This window comes from Myxocyprinus asiaticus, chromosome 8 (genome assembly GCF_019703515.2).
Source record: "Myxocyprinus asiaticus isolate MX2 ecotype Aquarium Trade chromosome 8, UBuf_Myxa_2, whole genome shotgun sequence".
In the NCBI taxonomy this organism is placed as follows: Eukaryota; Metazoa; Chordata; class Actinopteri; order Cypriniformes; family Catostomidae; genus Myxocyprinus; species Myxocyprinus asiaticus.
In genome coordinates this window covers 32904545-32927145 of record NC_059351.1, presented here as the reverse complement: position 1 = coordinate 32927145, position 22601 = coordinate 32904545, and the positions used below count along the sequence as shown (strand labels likewise).

The 22601-nt window shown below is 37.7% G+C and overlaps 1 protein-coding gene across 1 annotated transcript in view; it reads right to left on the bottom strand.

The window, feature by feature from the left end:
- The window catches only part of LOC127444833 (ephrin type-A receptor 6-like), a 218176-nt gene extending 203151 nt beyond the window's left edge, over nt 1–15025 (bottom strand). The window contains exon 1 of the mRNA XM_051704393.1: nt 14582–15025. Coding sequence (XP_051560353.1) covers nt 14582–14657 — 76 coding nt within the window. The 5' untranslated portion in view covers nt 14658–15025. The remainder of the gene's footprint in view (nt 1–14581) is intronic.
- Between the last annotated feature and the right edge of the window lie 7576 nt (nt 15026–22601).

Genomic DNA, 22601 nt, shown 5'->3' with positions numbered 1-22601 from the left:
ATACAAACTCATTTTCTTTTTAAAAATGAATAAAGAGAAAGGGGAAAATAGCTTAATTTTCGTTTTCTTTCATTGTTTAAAAAAATTAATTTACGGCTTGAAAATTTGATATGCACATGTAAGCGGCACTGAAACGCCCCTTTTATCTGATTGGTCAACCCACCCTGTCTTCTCTACTGCCTTAATCCTATCAAATCAAATTTGTCTTAATTTTCATTAAACATTGTCCCGACCCGAACCACCAACTGTAACCTATGCATGCCATATGAATTAGAATCTTGCTGCTTGGCGCATAATGGTGTTGTTGCCTCTTAATGGATGATGTGTGAGTGATCGCAAGCCACAATTCTTGTCCATATGCTGACAGGAAGTTGGTCTATTATATATTATTTTTATTTTTAATAACATTGTATGATTTAGTAGTACCTGTGTATTCATGTCCCACTGATAAATGAAATTAAAAAAAGAGTTCTGTTGCTTTGGATAAAAGCGAATGCTAAATTAATGTTTAGGCAACATGAACATGGAATGGAGTGGACATAAAATTCTAATTGCTTAGATTCAGACACAAGCGTCCCGCTGGTCCGTCGGGATGTGGGACACGGTGTGTAAAATCAGGACTGTCCCTGTTATTGGGACATCTATTCACCCTATCGCCATAAGTGCAATGTTAATTTCTGCAAGCCGTAGATTGCTGATATAGTGTGCTGCCGACGTAACTGCCTCAGCCAGGATGAACATTTAGTAAATATATTACACTGTGTAACAAATGTTTATTTTTGGGGGGGGGTTCCTGGGTAGTAAGTGTTATTTCCTAATTGCTTATGCCTCAAAAGTATAGAAAATATCTATTATTCCCCACAAACTTTGCTTTTGTGACCAGGACAGTGATATTTTGAAATGTACCTATTTCCAATGAGAAAACGGGTGAATTTATGTCTTTTCGTTCACATAAAGTCAGAAAAAAACAACATATGAATCCAAATTAACATGTATTTATACTAAAGTAATAAAAAATTACAACAAAAAATTTAGAAGTGAGTAGTTTTTCGAGATTTACGATTATACTGTAAATCACTTTCACGAATCAGCCCCCAAATGTAGTATCCCATCATGTTCTCATTATACTGTCCTTGGTAGTGGCATTCAAAGTCCAGTATATCCTTGATGCTCATCTTGATAAATTCAAGGAGAACATGGGAGCGTACTCGGAGGAGCAAGGCGAGCACTTCCATCAGGATATACTGGATTTTGAATGCCGCTACCAAGGACAGTATGACAGAAAAATGTTATTGGTCAGAATATGCACAAGGGTGCATGTGCAAAACGGGGAATAAGGATATATAGCAAGGAGGAGTGAACTTCTCAGGTTTTGGTTAGTAACTCCCAGCATGAATCGGTGCACTGGCAATAAAGTCAGAAAATGCATGATGCGTGTCTGCCTGCATTATTCGAACCCTTCAAAAGAAGACTGGAGCATTTCATTTTAATCTTCACCCCATCTTATATTATAGGTTACACAAATAAAATCCATTTTAAGGGTAAATTCAGAAGATAAAAAATAGCTCCTTAAGGTAACAGTTGCAGGTTACCACTTTTATAGTGTTTCATATTGAAAGGAAACACTCAGTTATTCTACTTACTCATTTACTCTCCAAAATGTTAATCATGTTTTGGCCAGAAATTAGCAGGTCAATTCATTGTTGTCTAGCTATTAGTTCCCTATCTACATTGTCTAGTTTAATATTTTCTGTTCAGGTAAGCCATTTTGTGAAGTTAGTCATAGCATGATAAAATAATCATTAACTACTGTAATGCATTTGAATTTGAAATGCATTATGACCATTTTATGTGTGTTATATTTTCATGAGTGTTTTAAAGTTTGTTGAAAAAGCTCTAAAAATGGATCCATCTGAAAATCTATGTATGTCCTTCAAGTAAAATGTCAAACAATTTGAAGACAGTAATGCACGTTGAAATCACCTAGAGGTAAATTACAGGGCTGGCAAGTTCAATGCTGCGAATGGCAAGGGGCTTTCCAGATGGGACGATTATTGATGGTCTTATTAGAAAAGGCAGAGTGGGTTGTCTTGTTGCAGCTGAATCTTTATAACTAGTGTTGACATGATCTTCAAACTTCATTTCAAACCAAATCAACTGCTGAATGTTTGTTGTCTCTCTTTCTCTGCCTCAGCGTGGAGAGTGAAACATCAACAGAAACACATCAGATGTGGCAGCTAGTGCCTATGTTTGTCTGTAAAACTCTGGAGTCATTAAAGTAGGCCACATAGAAAGGAGGAAAGAATAAAAAAGGAAAGAAAGGCAGATGCAGAAAAAGAGAATCTGGGCTGCCTGTATGGCTCAGATGTTTCTTTGATGTGTCATTTCTGAAGGTCTGGATCTTGGGTTAACCTTATGTTTTTAAGCTCTACAAGGTGGATCTTCGCTTACTATCATAGTAGAACATGCTATTTAGTGATACATTCAAAATGTTAAATCCAATTCTAGACCCCTTCAGAACACAGCTTTAAGGTGTGCATATAGTTAAAGTCGCAGTAAAGTGCCTTGACATGCGCAGTTCTATTTGATGTTTTGAGGCAGGAGCCTCAATCTGCAAGTCCAATGCAGATGAATGAGAAACAAGCGAGTAAAAGATCACAATATTTTAAAATGTTTTAATAAAAATACATTAAATATAAAGAATAAAAAAAACGTACTTTTTTGAATAAAAAAAAAAGAAAAGAAAAAAGAGTAAGCTCCAGCCAATTTCTTCGCATCCAACTCACCTCTGGAAAAATTCAGGTGTGAAAGGCCTCAAACAACCACAAATTTGCTGTTATTCCTCCTTTGAAATGTAAACATTCAGGCCAGCGGACCCATACTAACCAAGGTATTTTAGTGTTTAGGGAAACAGTCGAAATCTCTTTATAAAAAATGAAAATGTGCATGGAAGAATCATTCACAATAAGACCAGTAACATGCATTAAGAAAATAAATAAGAGTAATTTTGATTTAATGGTGACTTTAAGGCCTTTTCCCAATATACAATGTTTACAGAGGGAAGCAGATCAGTAGGATAAAAATAAAATTAAAATAAATAAATAAATAAAAGCAGAACAGAAAAACAGAGCAGATTAGAGTTGCAAAGACCTTTTTTTTTTTTTTTGCACTGTAAGTGGGGCTTCTCTATTTTTCATCTGAATCTCAGCATCAATGGAAGATAATATTTGCAAATGCACAAATGCACCCAACACTGATATAAATATTCAGGGCCTCTGCTTCCTATACACAGATTACGCAGTCTGCATAGGGCACCCTAAGGAGGCACCAAAAAGTACACCAGCAGCGCGTCCTTGCACGTTATATGTTATTGACGGACCTGGTAGCAGTCGCGGAACACTCTCCTTGAGACGATCTCCTTAAACCAATGGACGATCGCCTCACCCGCACAACCACCCACACCTAAGGACCCCCCCCCCCAACATCTGGAACTCTGCGTAGGGCACCAGTTTGACCAGCGCCAGCCAAAAACATTGTATTATTAACATGAAAATACTAATGTTTCACAAATGGCACAATATTATGTGTAGATATGGTCATAATACATTTCTAATTCAAATGCATTTCACTTGCAAATGGATATTTTATCAGGCTATAGAAACTATTTCTGCCCCTAATAGTTTGTGTGAGTGTGTGTGTATTTTTGTATTTGCTCAGTTGTTTATGGTGAACATGTATAGAATTTTATAGATATAGGCTTTATTGATATTCAAATGTGTGTCCTCAAAGGGAAATTTTGTGAAAAACAGCAGCAACATCAAACACAGACTGAACAATGTTAGCTGAAATGTCATTATTGTTGTGAGTCTCAGCTGGATGTCTTTCATGTTGATAGAGACGATGTCGTCCTCAGCCTACTGTGGCACAGATGGGAAAAGCATTCTGTGATATGAATAGATTGGGACGCTTGTCATTTCTGCTTTGAGTAGTAATGATGTAGCATTGATTAGCCATTGATCTTCAGTCAAATTAAATGAATCCAGAAAGCATGGTGTAGCTACTGCCATTTGTCTTTTAACCCTTTCATACGTACCATCACACATGTCACGGTTAATAACTGGGCCTTGCAGATTAGCGTCACACATATGTGTTTCTGCAACAGCAGTTATATTACAAGCTGCCAGATTCAAATTGGCTTTCGCGGCGACACAGGCTACGCTGGTCAAGCGTTTGTAATTTATATTCACTCTAACAGTTACTCATACAGTCTTTTGAAGCACGGGATATGTTTATTTTATACACATACATCCAACTCATCACCAAAGAACCACGATAAAAAGTTTACAGCTCATATACGCACAGTCAATACATCAAACGCGAACTTCCTCCGATGCGTGCTGCTTACATAAGTAGCGGTTGTCATTCATCACACAAACAGCTACTCAAACAGTCTTTTCAATCACATAATACGTTTATTTTATGTAACAGCCAAATTGTCACCAAAGTACCACGATAACAGTTCACAGCTTGTATATGCACAATTATCATATCTAAACACAATCTTCCCATGCACGCAGCCACATCTGCTTATTAGGTGCAGATGCGGATTTCATTCACACAAACAGCAACTCAAACAGTCTTTTCGGGCATATAATACGTTTGTTTTATGAAACAAACAGCCAAACTATCACAAAAGCACCACGATAACAGTTTAAAGCTCGTATCCTCACAGTGAACACATGCTGAGCATGATTATCACACACACACACACACAATGTCTGAGATGTCAAACAGTGCATAGGCAAACCGGACTGCTGATATTATTTGTTCATTTATTTTTTTATAGCTACTGTATATATACACAAAATAAATAAAATAAATACAGCACAGCAGACATAGCCCATTTGTTCACATGTTTACTACAGTATTTAATTTTTTTGAAATGACAAGAAATCAAAAATTAAAATTGAAATACTCATCTACAGTGGGGGGCAGTGGTGGCTCAGTGTTTAAGGCTCTGGGTTACTGACCAGAAGGTTGCTGAGATGTCACTGTTGGGCCCTTGAGCAAGGCCCTTGACCCTATCTGCTCCAGAGGTGCCATATCATGGCTGACCCTGCACTCTGACCCCAGCTTAGCTGGGATATGTGAAAAAAAGAATTTCACTGTATGTATGTATAATGTGTGACAGAATAAAGGCTTCTTCTACACTCTGCCCCCCTCTACCAGCTGTGCAGTTTCATGTGTGGAAATAATAAGGGGGCCCTGCAGAGAACTTTAGACCCAACTAATGAAAAGGTTAATAATCATGGCCATGGCAAAACAAGGTTTGCAATAACTGTCAACTTAGTACTTTTTTTTTTTTTTTTTACCTTTTCAGTAGTCTGCATCGGCATCATAATTGCATTTTGTATATCATCGAAAGACAATGCATGACAAATGTGTTTCTTACAGTAATAAGACCAAACATCAGCCATCATAAATTCATAACATAATGCTCTGGGCAAGAACCAACAGCATGCACTGCCTTACTAATCTCTGACATTTAGCCAGACCATCTAAACAACTTCCTTTAAATCGTGGCTCAGGGAGATAATAATGGTTTGGTAAGAGAAAAAGAGGATCGTATGTGAGTGTGACAAGAAGGCTGAGATTCATGAAAACTCAAATTCTCTTTTTTTCTTCAGAGATGAGAGATGAGAAACAGAAAGGTGACATTTGGAATTTGAATGTCACAACTGGAAAAAAATGGCCCTTTGTCAAACGCTTGAGATAAATTGATCTGATAAGGACAGTGCTGCATGCATTAGTGGTCTTTAGCCAGGCATTTAGGCAAGAAAAGCAAGCGCTTGGGTTAAGGCTAAGATCACATTGCACAGCCAGGGCCTGGAAATGTCAAGGTGCAATTTACAAATTGATTTCAGCGACAACAGAGAGTCAATAGAGAGGAGCAAGCTCATCTCTTCAATTACTTCATTACAGTATAACAAATCTTAAAATTTTATGCCGCTTTAGTGAATATAATCTCTGCAATACTCGTGTAAGAGGGATGAAAGGAGGGTGTCCTGTGTTTCAATGCTGTATAGGTGAATATCTTAAACCAAAGACAAAATTACAAAAATAATCGACATTGACTTTTCCATGACCTTGATCTGATGTACAGAAAAAGAGATAGATAGGCAGACACACACACACACACACACATAAATGCCCTCAGCTGGCAGTACAAAGCATTATCCAACTTCTTACTTTTCTTTGAAGAGCCATTGAAGTGTTGAAGATATAAAGCAAGAAACCTCAGTAGTTCAGCTCCACAGTGTCTATAAAATCAATAAGAGCACTCTGCGCGGCAATGATAGCAGTAGAAATATGGCACTGGTACACACATTTTCTGTTTACGTAGCACTTTCATGACAGACACCTGTGAAGCCTCAGAGCAGTAGTGTAGTCTAGGGCATACGCAGGCATACATCGTATGCCCACCTATCTTTCTTAGGATTTTGCGTATATCCACCTAAAATAAGTGATGATTTTATGGCCGGCAGTATGGCCGGCAGTAGGCTTTTGACCAGTAACTTCTGCAATCTACTAACGCGATGCCGCAGCACTGTTGAGCGAATGTTTTTTTTTTTTTTTTTTTTATTAAGTGTATAGAGATTCTCTCTAAATGCACACGAGCTATGGAAAGAGGAGCACAACTGATGGCACAGACAAGACAGACATTCTGACTAAGCTGATCCACCAATCAGCTTAGTCAGAAGGCGTCTATTTCTCAAACTAGAGACTCTGATGTACTTATCCTCTTGCTTAATTGTATATCTGGCCTTCCACATCTCTTTCTGTCCTTGTTAAAGCCAGTTGTCCTTTGTCTTTGAAGACTGTAGTGTACACCTTTGTATGAAATCTTCAGTTTTTTGGCAATTTCAAGCATTGTATAGCCTTCATTCCTCATTGACTGACGAGTTTCTAGAGAAAGCTTTTTCTTTTTTGCCATTTTTGACCTAATATTGACCTTAAGACCTGCCAGTCTATTGCATACTGTGGCAACTCAAAAACAAACACAAAGACAATGTTAAGCTTCATTTAATGAACCAAATAGCTTTCAGCTGTGTTAGAAATAATGGCAAGTGATTTTCTAGTACCAAATTAGCAATTAAGCATGATTACTCAAGGATAAGGTGTCGGAGGGATGGCTGCTGGAAATGGGGCCTGTATAGATTTGATCATAAATGACTTTTTTCAAATAGTGATGTGCTGTTTTTTACATCAGTAATGTCCTGACTATACTTTGTGATCAGCTGAATGCTACTTTGGTGAATTAAAGTACCAATTTCCATCCGAAACAGCAAGATCTGTACATTATTCCAAACTTTTGGCCACCAGTGTATATATACATTTAAATTTAACTCATGCAATTAAACTTTGTGAAATGCACCATGTTATTGCATCCATACTAGTTTTTGATGCACTTTGCAGATGCTGGAAACCTGTGTCTCTGTGTGTGTGTTTTTTTTTTTTTTTTTTGCCTTTTACTGCTGTCGGTGGTGCCTTTTTCTCATTATATCAAATCATTTCAATTTCTATTTCTAAGTAGGAAGACAACTTCACTATACACAGAAAAGCACATTATAGTACGCAAATAAAACAAATAACCATTAATTCTTATGTAGGCTATGGTAAAATAAGACAACATGTTAAGTTAACGTGAACATTACTAAACTTATATACAATGCTTAGTTTATTGTGTATTATGTATTAGTTTATTAATTAGAGTACTTAAAAAGTATTAACAATTTTCATAGTAGCCTAATGAAAGGAAATTAATGACACCTATTAATTTATTCATAAATTCACAGTATGCCCACCTCTTCAGACACTACTACACCACTGCCTCAGAGCCACTGTTACACACTTTAAACACAAAAGCTCTCTTCACAAAGGAATAAAAATGTTTAAAGTCTAAGCACTTAAGTCATATTTCATAAAATTATGACACTGTGCTGAAAAATTCAAAGGTTTGACAGAACAAAACTCTGACCTGGTCAAGAAGAGCCACTTCAGAGTGGAAGACATACACACACACACACACACACACATATTGGTGCGGCTATCCTTAGACATAATTATTTTTATACTTTACAAACTATAGATTCTATCCCCTACCCCTAAACCTAACCCTCACAAAAAACTTTCTACATTTTTACATTTTCAAAAAAACATCATTTAGTATGTTTTTTTAAGCTAATTGAATAATGAGGACACTAGAAATGTCCTCATAAACCACATTTATAGCATAATACCCTTGTAATTACCAGTTTGTAACCTAAAAAAACTTTCCTTGTAAACCACCCAAACCCACCCACACACACACAGACACACACACTTGTTTTTCTATAATGGTGGAGACTTTCCATTAGCCACTTTTCCACTATCGGGCCAGTGCGAGCCAGGGCCATAAACTGGTCAGCCGGGGTCAGTAGCCTTGGACCACGAGCCGCAAGACCAAAATCGCTCTGCATTCTCACCATCAGGGCAAAAGCCTGGAGTGTTGCCCTAAAACCCGCCTTTAATATGCCGCCCTGGTGCAAACGTCAAACACCCCACCCATTTCACAAGCCGAAACAAACACTCATGTTATCTAGTTATCTAGAATATCAAGTTTAGATTGTATGGAAACGTCAGCTAGCTAGCAAGATAATTTAACATTGACAACTCACTGACTTTAACTGCCATGGTCTCTCCACTAACAGCAGGACGATGTCCCAGAAAGTGGAGATGTAGAGTAAAAAATTACTTAAATTTGTATCTGTTTCTCACCCACACCTATCATCTCGCTTCTGAAGATATGATTTAACCACTGGATGTGGTTGGAGTCTTATGAATTACTTCTATGTTTCCTTTATTTGACTTTTGGAGCTGCAAAGGTCTGATTACCATTCAGTTGCATTGTGTAGACCTACATAGCTGAAATATTCTTCTAAAAATCTTTGTTTGTGTTCTGCTGAAGAAAGAAAGTCATACACATCTGGGATGTGTAAATGATGAGAGAATTTAAATTTTTGGGTGAACTATCCCCTTTAAAAGGATTGTTTACCCGAATAATAAAATTATGTCATAATTTAGTCACCTCATGTTGTTTTTGCCTGTATGACTTTCTTTCTTCCATGGAACACAACAGGAGGTGTTAGGCAGAATGTTAGCCCCATTCACTTTCAAGGTATGGAAAAAAGAGCAGTGTCAACATTCATCAAAATTGTATCTCTTGTGCTCACCAAGGGGGGGGGGGGGTATTGGGGTGTAATAATAGGGTTCAAAACAGTGTTACTATGAATGCAAACTTTAATACAGTGAAAAATAAATTCTATTAGCATAACATAAATATATATAAATAAGTAAAAATTTCCAACATTCTTTTGAATGTCCATGTACTAAAATAAAATATTTGATGCCATGATTGTACCTTCATTTAATATTACTATTATTTTGAATGGCCATGGAAAATGAAGCAATGTGATAACAATTTTACCTGGTTGCAAAAAGTAGTCCGTTAATTTACCTGATGAACTTTCACCTTTTGCTGACCCTTTATGCTTCGCAGAGCTAATGTGTGCTTCTAAATTACATGTCATACTTTCTGCTTCCCACGGATCTCGACCTGGACGAAAGCATGGGAATTTTTGGTGCAAATCTTCTGTAAATTTGCACTTTCATTTGGGCATTGTTTCCACTCAGCTGTCATTTGCTGCTACTGTCAAGCAACTGTTTGATGCGGAATACAACAGCGCGTTCACGGAGAGATTGACAGGCAGGAATTTGGCCAATAGTTGCTGCAAGCGTCTTATAATCAGCCAATTGGTGTGCGAGAAGGCGGGACTTACAAAGAGGGGTTAAAGCAATGCAAATATGCGCGCACACACAATGAAGTATTAGACCAGATGCACATCATAATGCAACTAAAGCCGAATCCCGGACATTTTCGCAAATTTAGAAATCCCGGGACATGTCCAGGAAAAAGAGGATGTATGGTCACCCTAAAGAAAGGCAAACATGTTTGGAACACCATGAGGGTGAGCAGATGATGACATAATTTTAATTTTAGATGAATTAAACCTTTGCATGATCTGCAAAGCTGTCATTGCTGCACATGGAGGATTTTTTGATGAGAACCTAAGCCATTTTCTTTGTGGAGCCTGTTGGCATGTCCCCACAAAGTAAGTTATTTCAGGTATTACTATCCTTGGGGGACATTTGTTCTTTACAATCAGTGCGTTTTGCATAGACAAGCTATATTCACCTGCCTGTCCAAGTATGCATGACACAATGTGTAATCAAATAGGCTATTTGAAGAAGGACGTCAGATGAGAAAGTGTTAAGTATACGTTACACATCACCTCTTTTCTTTCGGAGCATGCGCACCATGCCGAGGCCAATCATGGTCTGATTAACATGCCGGATGAGGCTAAGCTACAATGGCAAATCGGACAGCTACGATTTCAGTCGAATTAAAGCATTTACATGCCATTTTAAGAAGACAATTTTTTGTTTTAGTCCAACTGAAATCAAACTTTTAACGTGCATTTAAACGTAATGAATGTCGGCAAAGCCTGATCCACACACTGAAATCAAAACCTGTCAGTACTGTATGAACAGAAATATAAGGGTAGTTGACATGAAATACTTTTGGGAAGTTGACCAGTCTTGCAGTGTGACATACTCTATCTGAAATTACTGTAAACAGCATTTTATAAGTATAATGCATGCAGATTTATGACAAGAGAGACTACATGGAATAATTTGTACCTTTAGAAATGTTTTAGAAAAATTTTGAAAACTTGAGTTTTATAGTAAAACGTTTTAAATAAATATTAAGCAGTCACAGCACCTACAGTAAAAATATACACTTTTCTTATACTTTCATATAAATATTAACCTAAGGGCTATCTTTTTTTAAGTTCACAGGCATGTTATGCGTCAACTAACTATAAATATCAATTGTTTTTATTTTTTATATAGAGGTCCCTGCATCTTTTTTACATTTTACCCACCAACAATATAAGTGCCTTTTTATATGTATATATCAAATATCTTCATAAAAATGCTACATGCAGTAACATCTGCATTTACTAGTTTTAACAAGTTGAAAATGTTATTTAACATCGCTGAATCAACCTGAATACATTAGGTTACAGCAACAAAACTCGTTTTAAAGATTTGCTTAGGTAGAAAAAGCTCCTTAAGGTAACAATTGCAAGTTAACACTTTTTACAGAGTATGTCATGTTAAAATAATTGTGCATATTGTTAGAGCAGTTCATGGTGATGTCATTAACTCAATGTTTAATCAATGTTTAAGGACTTTTTTTTTTCTTTTTTTTTTTTAAGTACGATAAACAATTTCACAGTGTTTGAGTTGACGCTTGATGTCCTTTGTCAAATCTGGGTACTGAAGCAACCCTCAGTTGCAAAGCACTGGTCTAAGTTATAAGAAGCATAGGCCTACTCATTTCAGGCTTTTCTTTCTCTAGATGGATATTAGCCCCACTTTTGCCCACTCTCACTTTGACCACTGACAGGCAGTCAAATAAAGCTCCAAACAATATACGAGGAAGAGGAGGTAAAAAGCCCTTGAAGAACACTTAGAGTACCACTCAAAACTGATTAGAGGAGAGCTGGAGAACACTGCTATCTAACACTGACCTAATACCCATTCTGAAGTTTCTCTTGGTGCTGACCAAGAGAAGCCAGTCATGCCTCAGTGCAAAAATCTGATTTTACCCAAACCGGTGATTTAATGGTGAGTGGTTTTAATGAACAGGTCAGAGAGACATAAGAGTACAAGGAGGTGAGAAGACAAGAGATTGCATGCTAAGCCCATTGAGAATACAGTGTTCTTTTACTGTAAATGGAAGTCTGTGGAACTTTAAAGGGTTCTAAACAGTAAAATATATTTGTAATTTTAACGGTAAAAGACTGTAAAAATGCTACAGAAATAAAACGTTGATTAATGAATATTAACTGTAAAATATATAGTAAAATGGTTTAATATATTTTAAAAGACAATACAGTAGTTTTTACAATAACATGTTGTAAAAATTACATTTTTAGATGTAAAAAGTATGATTGTCCTGTAAAGTTAATGGTAAAAATGTACATTATGTTTAACAAAAGAGTACATGTACTTTTTACAGTAAACTATTGTTAAAATTACAATAAAAAACAATAATCGGGCATTCCCACAATTCCCTGCATGACCCATCATATTTCATTATATTTTATGGGAATAGTTATGTTTCTTCTTATTTTTAATATCAGTTACGTACATTGGGGTGTTCCGTTTTATATTTAATGTAGTTTAGTCAATGTTTGCTGCATTATTTAAATTTCACATGTGTTACCCTGATGGTCTTTAGTGTTTGTCTCTACATTTTTATTGGTCATTGTTCCTGGAAGAGCCACTATTGGTGAACTTCATGTCATCATGTGCTCTTCTGTAATTTTTACAGTGATTAACAATATCTTATAAAGTAAAAAGCAGATTTTTACAGTTTCAGAAGGTTAATATCAAGTTTATAGTGTTTTTTTACTGCAAATTTAAATTACAACAGTTTTAAACTGTAAAATTGACAGGTTGTTCTGTAAAGCTGTTTACATTTTTACTGTATTTTTTACATAATTATTCTGGCAACCACATCTGCCAGTTTTTTGTAAAAACAACAGGATTTTTTTTACAGTGTACAATGAAAGCCCTGCCAAATGTACCTCCCCTATAAAGCACAGAAAAGCATTTGAAACACAAAGTGATGTAGTATTTAGCAAGCTTTTAGTAAAATACGTATGTATCTGATGCATCTTGAAAGTGCAGCTTTATATGCATGTAATAGAACAGATATGTATGTGTGTGTGTGTGTATACACCGATCAGCCACAACATTAAAACCACCTGCCTAATATTGTGTAGGTCCCCCTCGTGCTGCCAAAACAATGCCAACCCGCATCTCAGAATAGCATTCTGAGATGATATTATTCTCACCACAATTGTACAGAGCGGTTATCTGAGTTACCATAGACTTTGTCAGTTCGAACCAGTCTGGCCATTCTCTGTTGACCTCTCTCATCAACAAGGCATTTCTATCCACAGAACTGCCACTCACTGGATGTTTTTTTGTTTCTGGCACCATTCGGAGTAAATTCTAGAGACCGTTGTGTGTGAAAATCCTAGGAGATCTGCAGTTACAGAAATACTCAAACCAGCCTGTCTGGCACCAACAATCATCCATGCGATTATCTAATCAGCCAATCATGTGGCAGCAGTGCAGTGCATAAAATCAGGCAGATACGGGCCAGGAGCTTCAGTTAATGTTCACATCAACCATCAGAATGGGGAAAAAATTTGATCTAAGTGATTTGGACCATGGCATGATTGTTGATTGTTGGTGCTGGTTTGAGTATTTCTGTAACTGCAGATCTCCTAGGCTTTTCATGCACAACAGTCTCTAGAATTTACTCCGAATGGTGCTAGAAACAAAAAACATCCAGTGAGCGGCAGTTCTGTGGATTTGGGTTGGCACTGTTTCGGCAGTACGAGAGGGACCTACACAATATTAGGCAAGTGGTTTTAATGTTGTGGCTGATCGGATATATATATATATATATATATATATATATATATATATATATATATATATATATATATTGTGAGGTCATATTAGGCTTAAGGTAATCTCTGCAAACATACTAATTGGACATGACGGAACATTGTTATTGATACGGAGGGATTTAGCTGTTTTACGGGCATTTTGATTGTGTTCAAGTAAACTGCAAACTTTCAGTTCCATTATGTTCTAGTTTAATATTAGACAGAATGCATGTGTATTGCCTACTTTGATGGTTTACACTGTGAGGCCTTGTTAAGTAACTGCTTTCTATCCAAGCTCTATAGAAATAAGTATGACTCATAACTGAAAGTTATGATGGTTTGAGTGCTATCTCCCTCTATCTTCTGCACATCCCACACAAATATGCTCCCTCCTTCTCTCTCTTTACACACAGAGACATGAAACAAGTCACTTGTTCTTGTAATGTTCGCACTCAAAATACTGCCATTTTCACTACAATTTGTTGTGTGAATAACCAATGCCTATTGCGAGTGTTAATATAAAGAGGAGCTGGGTACCAATTGGAACGGGCATAGGTGCAACAAGAAACACGGTCTCAGTGTGTTTCAGCAATAGTCCTTTAGATACCTGTTATGGTATAGGCTATAGTACCCCGTCTATCAATCTGATAAGAATAAGCAGAACTGCAGAACGATAGTAAGCATTGCATCTATAACATTTCCTGCGCTAATGTTGCAAATCAAAACAAAGTGCAATATTCTGAATAATGGGTAGCCTATACAGTAAGTGTCGTTGCCCAAATAAATGAAGCACATTAACAATGTTTTAACCTACCAAATTGAAAGACTGAATGTTTAAACGTCTCTTTGCGCACAAAATAGGCTACATTATATGCACACTGTTTTTGAGTATTAAATAAGTTGTGATATTATTATGAATCTGTTTATTATAATTGATTTAAACTCACCTTGGTTTGGATGCCCGGGGTCCGACAACATCAATCCCGGTAAAGCAAACACGAAGAAAAATCTTTCGAAAGTCATTTTTAGTATCCAGTTGTGCAAGCAACACCGTGAGTGTGACTAAAGCGAAGAATCCACCTCAAAATATCCCGTAATTAAATTCCTTTAACTAATGTAAACGATTTTTGCCCCGTCAACCGCCTCGTTCCCTGCACCGTGAAAACGAGGTTATAAAGCGAAAGAAATGCCAGCCCATTACGAACAACTTCTGGCGGCACTTGAAAAACTTACTGAATTTACCCCATAAAAGAGGGCTGAGACTGTGCGATAAGTTACCTCTTAGGCTCACTGGTTGTCAACACCTCATATGATTAACCGGAATAAGTGTGTTCTCCAGTCGTCAATATCCATAAACGGGCTCTCCCCCCCTCTCTTCGTGACACCGTTGTCTACACTAGCCTGGCGAGTATCACGCGCCTTAAACTTGTCAATGCAGTCTCGCGCACGCAGACAGCTCTGGCACGAGAGCTTCCACGACGCTTTCGGTCTCTGAAGCGCGAAACGCTTGCTTGAGGTGAAAAGCCTATGTGACTTTTCTGGATCTCTACGGAAGACCAGTTCAGCACTAGAGGGTGTTCGTCTCTACTATGTGCTGTTTCGTCCCGCGATTCAGTCAAGTCTGAGAGACCCGCTTGTGTATAAGCGATCGCCACATAAACAGTAAATCAGTAACATGTATAATCTATGCCTTGTCTAGATTAATCTATATGTTATTTGAAGCATTTGTTTCCATCTTGATTGACACAGTTGTTGTGTTATTTCATTCTACTGTTGAGATGATGAAACATTTCTTTAATGTGGCATGACCATTCCTTGAAAAAAAAAAAAAAAAAAAAGATTCGTTGACTAAACCATAACGTATAAAATAGTGTATACTCAGAAACATAGCTATGTATAAAAAATTGCTTTACTTACTATCAATACACACACACAATATATATATATATATATATATATATATATATATATATATATATATATATATATAGGTGAACCTTGAGTGATATATAAAGTAAAATAATAATTTTAAGTTCTTTGAACTTCTTTGGCTTAAAAATCCATAAAAGAAAGATTTAAGTACTACTAACTCAAACGATCAAGTAAAGAACTGAGGTTGTTGGGAATACCCCTAAACCCTTGTGCCTGAATAATACAAGCACATTTGTTTGGTCAAAAGGAACTTATTAGGGCATTTAATTAGTTGTTTTTAAGAATTCGTGGACATTTTAGCTCTTTTTAGCATTATTGACATTGTTTTGCTTTAATTAGTTGTTTTGTTTAGTCACCATTAGGGTGATATATGGTCCCTTTGTTGAAGTTCCATTCAATTCACTGAGTTTTTTTGCCCTGCACAAGTGAATGTGTATAGTGTAAAGGGATAGTTCACTCAAAAATGAAAATTCTGTCATGATTTACTCACCCTCCTGGCATCCCAGATGTTTATGACTTTCTTTCATCTGCAGAACACAAATGAAGATTTTTAGAAGAATAGTTCAGCTCTGTAGGTCCATACAATGCAAGTGAATGTGTGCCAAAATTATGAAGCACCAAATTCCACATAAAGGGAGCTTAAAAGTAATCCATATGACTCCAGCAGTCAAATCCATAAGCAATACGATAGGTGTGAGTGAGAAACAGATAAATATTTAGGTAATTTTTTATCATGAATTCTCCTCCCTGTCCAGTAGGGGGCGATATGCACAAAGAATGTGAATCATCAAAAACAGAAGAAGCAGAAAGTGAAAGTGAAAGTGAAGGAAAAATTACTAAAATATTTATCTGTTTCTCACCCACACCTATCATATAACTTCAGAAGATATGGATTTAACCACCAGAGTCATCTGGAGTACTTTTATATGGCCCTTTTGTGGATTTTGGAGCTTCAAAAATTTGGCACCCATTTACTTGCATTGTATGGACCTACAGAGCTGAGATAATCTTCTAAAGATTTTTGTATGTGTTCAGCAGATGAATGAAAGTCATACACATCTGGGATGGCATGAGGGTGAGTAAATGATGAGAGAATGTTCATGTTTGGATGAATTATCCCATTAAGTGTATATGAAGTCCTTTAAGTGAAACCCTTTTAAAGTGAAGCTTCATGTGCTTCTTCTTTGGGGAATCAATTTTAATGACTGACCTCAGTCATTAATTTCTTTTGAGACAATTAAATTAAATAAAAACAGTTATATGAAGTTCATTAGAAACAATGTGCTATTAGTTGTTAAATCTTATTCAAGTGACATACCTTTTGAAGTAAACAACAATGAATGAACTGATGCATTTGCATTTATCTAACAAAGGTTTTCTAGTTATGCTGACCTAAAATGGCCATAAGTTGAATTTGCTTAAAAACTGTGATGCAAAAATGCTACATATATATTTTAAGTAAATCCAGCACTTTAGTATTTTGTATTTTGTTTCAGTGTTCTTACCCTTTGAACCATCCCGTTTATCAATTAGATACACTAATTCTCTGTTTATCACCCTTGAACTGCAAGGAGTCTGAGTAGGTCTTCCAAAAAGAATCTGAAGGATATGTGACAGCTCACTGCTGAAAACTGCAAACTGGTTATATTATGATTCAAACTAAAGGCAACTGTCCTGGTTTATCTATACTGTATGTCATCTGAATCCTATTAATTGCTTACCGATTCACTGCTTGTCAGAATCCACAGTCTGTCTGGTGGCCATGCCTGTGTAATTCTACAGTAACTGGCGTCTAATGGTCTCTGATGTAAAAATAACTCTCTTCTTCCCCCCACGTATCCCAAACATACAATCCATTCAGGATGGTTATTTTTATGCTATCATGCATTCACAATATGCTGAATATAATTTATTGAGTGACTGGAGACACTGTGGAAAACAGGTTTGTAAATGTAGGAGCTCAGTGTTTGAATCAGGTTATGCTGGCTAAGCTGTAGCAATGCAATGAGTTTGTGAACATAGGACATGTAGGCAAGGAAACAGATGCCATTAAATCCTTATTCTCCAGAATTTTTTTTACTTAAAATGTACCTTATAATAAATAAAACTGTTTATATAGTAATGCATCTAACATCTGGACAACCATGTTTTATGCCATTATACTGTAATACATTTATTCTGATTGTGTAGATTATAGTTGTATTTCCTTCATAGGTATAAAGCCCAACTTTTTGGATTTATGACATCAGAAAGCAGAATGCAGTCTTCAGGTTTTTCATTGAGGCACTGACAGAGGGTCAATATGTCCTGCAATCTAATTTAGGGATTCTGTCACAGTTTCTCAGTAAATATGTAAAGAGGTCTGACACACACTAATTGGCAAGATCACAGGACGATAAACACTGTAATTACCCATGATAAAATGTTTTTGAAATTTGATGAAGGCCAGCTTTTCTATTCCATAATTCCTTTACTACTACTAAAGCAGAGGTGTCCTCCTGGTTGTGTTAAATTATTTTGCAAGCTGTGTTTCCATTTATAGTGTGGAAAAGAACAGAGCAATCACAGATCTATAGTTTTGAATCTCCTCAGCAGGAAACAAAAGAAGATACATGTTACATTTTGTTTGTGTGCATGTGTATTTGTGCAGCAGGGAATAAAATCTGTTTGTGCTTTTGTTTTCAAGAACATCATACCTAACACAGAGAAGATGACAAGAGTTGTCTCCTAAATGAAAAATGGATGATTGGCTTGGAAAAGACAATTTCCATGTTAAAAGTTAAAAGAAGCACAGCTGTTTGGTTTTCTCCACACCACGAGACTCCCGGACTCTCATCTATGAAGCTGTCACACAGTCACTTGCAAGATTGATAATGTACTTGCACTGGCAGTCTCTTTAAACCTGCCAGAGTTTTCACCCTCTTACAAAAAGATGAAAGCCTCCGCTCTGTCTTTCCAATGGCTGCCAAAAGAGCACCATTAACCTTTTAGACTTTAAGTCCTCTAAAAGAGATATTTGTATTTGTTGTAGGGGTCAATATTGAATATTACATTTTGATAAATATGCATTTATATGCCTGTTATGTTTTGACCAAATGTAGATTCTACATTTGTATTTATTAATTTTTTTTAAAGTAATTTTTCGATTTACAGTGCTTTTGTGCATTTATTTAACACACTCACTTATACAAAAAAAAAAAAAAAGAGACTATTGTGAAAAGTCTTTTGGTATTTAGGTCTGTAATATCATGGGTCACGCCACTAAGGTTTGACCACATTCTTCAATACGATAGGCACCGGTGCGAGCTTAATTAGGTCTGATTACCTTTTATAAGTATCTCTGCGCGGCCCCCTGCTCTCGTAATGAACCGGCATGAAATCGTTAAAAAGTAATTGTGCGTTCGTGCCGGAGATAAGCAGACGCGGCGGGACAAAGCGATCCTGACACAAAGAAGATTTCTCGGCGCGGGATCTGCGCGCAACACCCCACCGTGACTAATGGCGTGTGAACTCTAATCTGCCTCCGCAAAAGAGCGAGAAGGGAGGAAGCGCAAATAAATGGGTAGAGCATGCTAGCTATCATAGGACCAATCCAGACACTAAACCAAACTTCAGTACAATGGCATGACAATGTTGATTAAAAAGTCCATCGTTCAATTATTAGAACTCTTAAGCAGTCAATGCTCATTAAGATAATTATAACTGGTCGATAAAGAGCGATCTGAGCGTGATGCTATCTTTTCACTTGCTCACTGACCTCTGTCCTATTTTCTACTGCTCAAAAGTATGGCTTCAGCACCATGGACAGCGACACTGCGATTCCTCACTGGCCCGCTCAAGTCATTCACAAATAAGATTGTCCGAGGTGATAAAAATGGGAAATCTTTTAAAAATCTAGTTCAAACACATTTGTCTGTGTGACCATGTTCAGTCAAACCAAATCAAGTCAAATCAAATCACTTTTATTGTCACACGACCATATACACAATTGCAATAGTGTGTGAAAGTCTTCGGTGCAGTTCCGAGCAACATAGAAGTCGTGACAGTGATGAGACATATACTAATTTACAATAAACATCAGATTTACACAACACAATTTAAAATCTAATATACACATAATTACACACAACACAATATACAAATAATAACATACAATGTACATTATACAATACACACAATATAGAATACACATTATACAATAAAAAATAGTATATATAGTATATATAAAATGTACAGTAGGTTGTATTGTACTGTATTGACATTCAGGCTGTCGGTTGATAGTCAGTTGCCAGTGTGTTGTTAAGAGAGATATAATTATGACAGTCCAGTGTGAGATAATAAGATTAATAAAGTGCAGTGAGAGATCAAGAGTTCAAAAGTCTGATTGCTTGGGGGAAGAAGCTGTCATGAAGTCGGCTGGTGCGGGTGCTGATGCGTAGCAGTGAGAGCAGCCCATGGCTCGGGTGGCTGGAGTCTCTGATGATCCTCTGAGCTTTTTTCACACACCGCCTGGTATATATGTCCTGAAGGGAGGGAAGCTCACCTCTGATGATGTGTCTGGAAGTTTGCACCACCCTTTGCAGGGCTTTGTGGTTGTGGGCGGTGCTATTGCCATACCAGGCGGAGATGCAGCCAGTCAGGATGCTCTCTACAGTGCTGGTGTAGAACCGTGTAAGGATGTGGCGGTTCATTCCAAACTTCCTCAGCCATCTCAGGAAGAAGAGGCGCTGATGAGCCTTCTTCACAATGGCCTCAGTGTGGACAGACCATGTGAGTTCCTCTGTGATATGGACACCCAGGAACTTGAAGCTGCTGACTCTCTCCACTGGTGCTCCATTGATGGTGATGGGGCTGTGTTCTCTTTCTCTTCTCCTGAAGCCCACCACAAGGTCCTTTGTCTTACTGACGTTGAGAGAGAGGTTGTGCTCCTGACACCAGCATGTCAGATTGTGCACCTCCTCTCTGTAGGCTGTTTCATCATTGTCAGTGATCAGACCTACCACCATCGTATCATCAGCAAACTTAATGATGGCATTGGAGCTGTGTGTTGCCACACAGTCATGTGTGTACAGGGAGTACAGGAGTGGGCTGAGAACACAGCCCTGTGGGGCTCCAGTGTGGAGGGTCAGTGATGAGGAGATGTTACTGCCCATTCTAATCACCTGGCATCTGCTTGACAGGAAGTCCAGGATCCAGCTGCACAGCGAGCTGTTTAAGCCCAGAGCCCGGAGTTTCTCATCAAGCTTGGAGGGCACTATGGTGTTGAATGCTGAGCTTTAGTCTAAAAACAGCATTCTCACATAAGTGTTCCTTTTTTCCAGGTGGGAGAGAGCAGTGTGTATTGTAGATGCAATGGCAATATCAGTGGAGCGGTTTTTGCGGTAAGCAAACTGCAATGGGTCTAGTGATGGTGGCAGCACAGAGCAGATGTAATCTGATTAGTCTCTCAAAGCATTTGCTGATGATGGGGGTCAGAGCAACAGTATGCGAGTTAGTTAAGCAAGTGATTTTGGATTTCTTTGGTACAGGCACAATGGTGGATGGTTTAAAGCATGTGGGGACTACAGACAAAGAGAGGGAAAGGTTGAAAATGTCCGTAAAAACACCAGTCAGTTGGTTCACGCACGCTCTGATGACACGGCCCGGAATGCCATCTGGACCCGCGACTTTACGGATATTCACCCGTCGGAAGGATCTGGTTACATCCGCTACAGAGACGGAGAGTGAACTAACCTCTGTAGCTTCGGCCACGAGAGCTCTCTCCGCGAGGGTGGTGTTATTTCCTCGAAACGTGCATAAAAGTTTTTAGCTCATCCGGGAGAGAGGCAGCGGTGTTCACTGCGGAGTTTTTATTCCCTTTAAAGTCCGTGATGATATTAATTCCCTACCACATGCTTCTAGAGTTGGTGGTGTTAAACTGTCCTTTGATCTTGTTCCTGTACTGCCGTTTTGCTGCTCTGATTTTCAGAGGGCATAACTGGCTTATGCTCCTCCGCGTTCCCGGAATTAAAAGCAGAGGTCCGCACATTAAGTGCCGCGCGAACATCGCTATTAATCCAAGGTTTCTGGTTCGGGTAGATCCATATTGCTTATAATCCCATACAGTTCCTTGAGTGCCCGTTCTGTGTCAGCTTGTGGCGGGATGTATACAGCTGTGATAATGACCGCTGTGAGCTAGAATGGTCAACACAGAAGCATGAGAAATTCCAGATCAGGAGAGCAGAAAGACTTGATAGAATGTACGTTCCTCTGATCACACCAGGATTTGTTGATCATAAAACATACACCACCACCTCTGCATTTACCTGAGAGGTCTTTTGGAGAACCCCGCGGGTTCGATGGCTGAGGCTGGAATCTCCGCAGACATCCAAGTTTCTGTTAGGCAGATAATGCAGCAGTCCCTCGTCTCTCGTTGGAAAGAGACTGAACATTTGCCAGTAGAATACTGGGTAGCAGGGGTCGATTTGCACGACATCTTACTCTGATGAGAATGCCGGCTCTGTTTCCCCTTTTCCTTCTGCGTTTCCACGGCTGGGCTGCCCAGACAAAGGACTCCACTGGCGTGTTTGTAAACAGTGGGTCAGCATTGAGGAATTTGAAGTCCGGTTTATGGTGTGTAATTGCAGAACCAATGTCCAAAAGTGTTTGTCTGTCATAGACAATAAGGCAGACAACATCCAAGACAAAAAACATAAAAATTGTCAACAAAACAAACAAAAAACTACAATGTTGTGTCAGAGCTCACAACGCAGCAGCCATACTCGGCGCCATCTTGAGTCATATCACATGTTGGTAATCTTTGTGTCCGTCTTGATATCATCCATTAACAAAATAAGTAAATCAATAATAATAATAATAATAATAATAACACATTATTTGTAGCATTTTCTACAGTAAATAAATAATGACTTGGCAAGTTTGGAAAAATAGTTGGTATAAAAAAAAAATATCTGATACATATATATAAATATATATATATATATATATATATATATATATATATATATATATATATATATATATATGTATCAGATT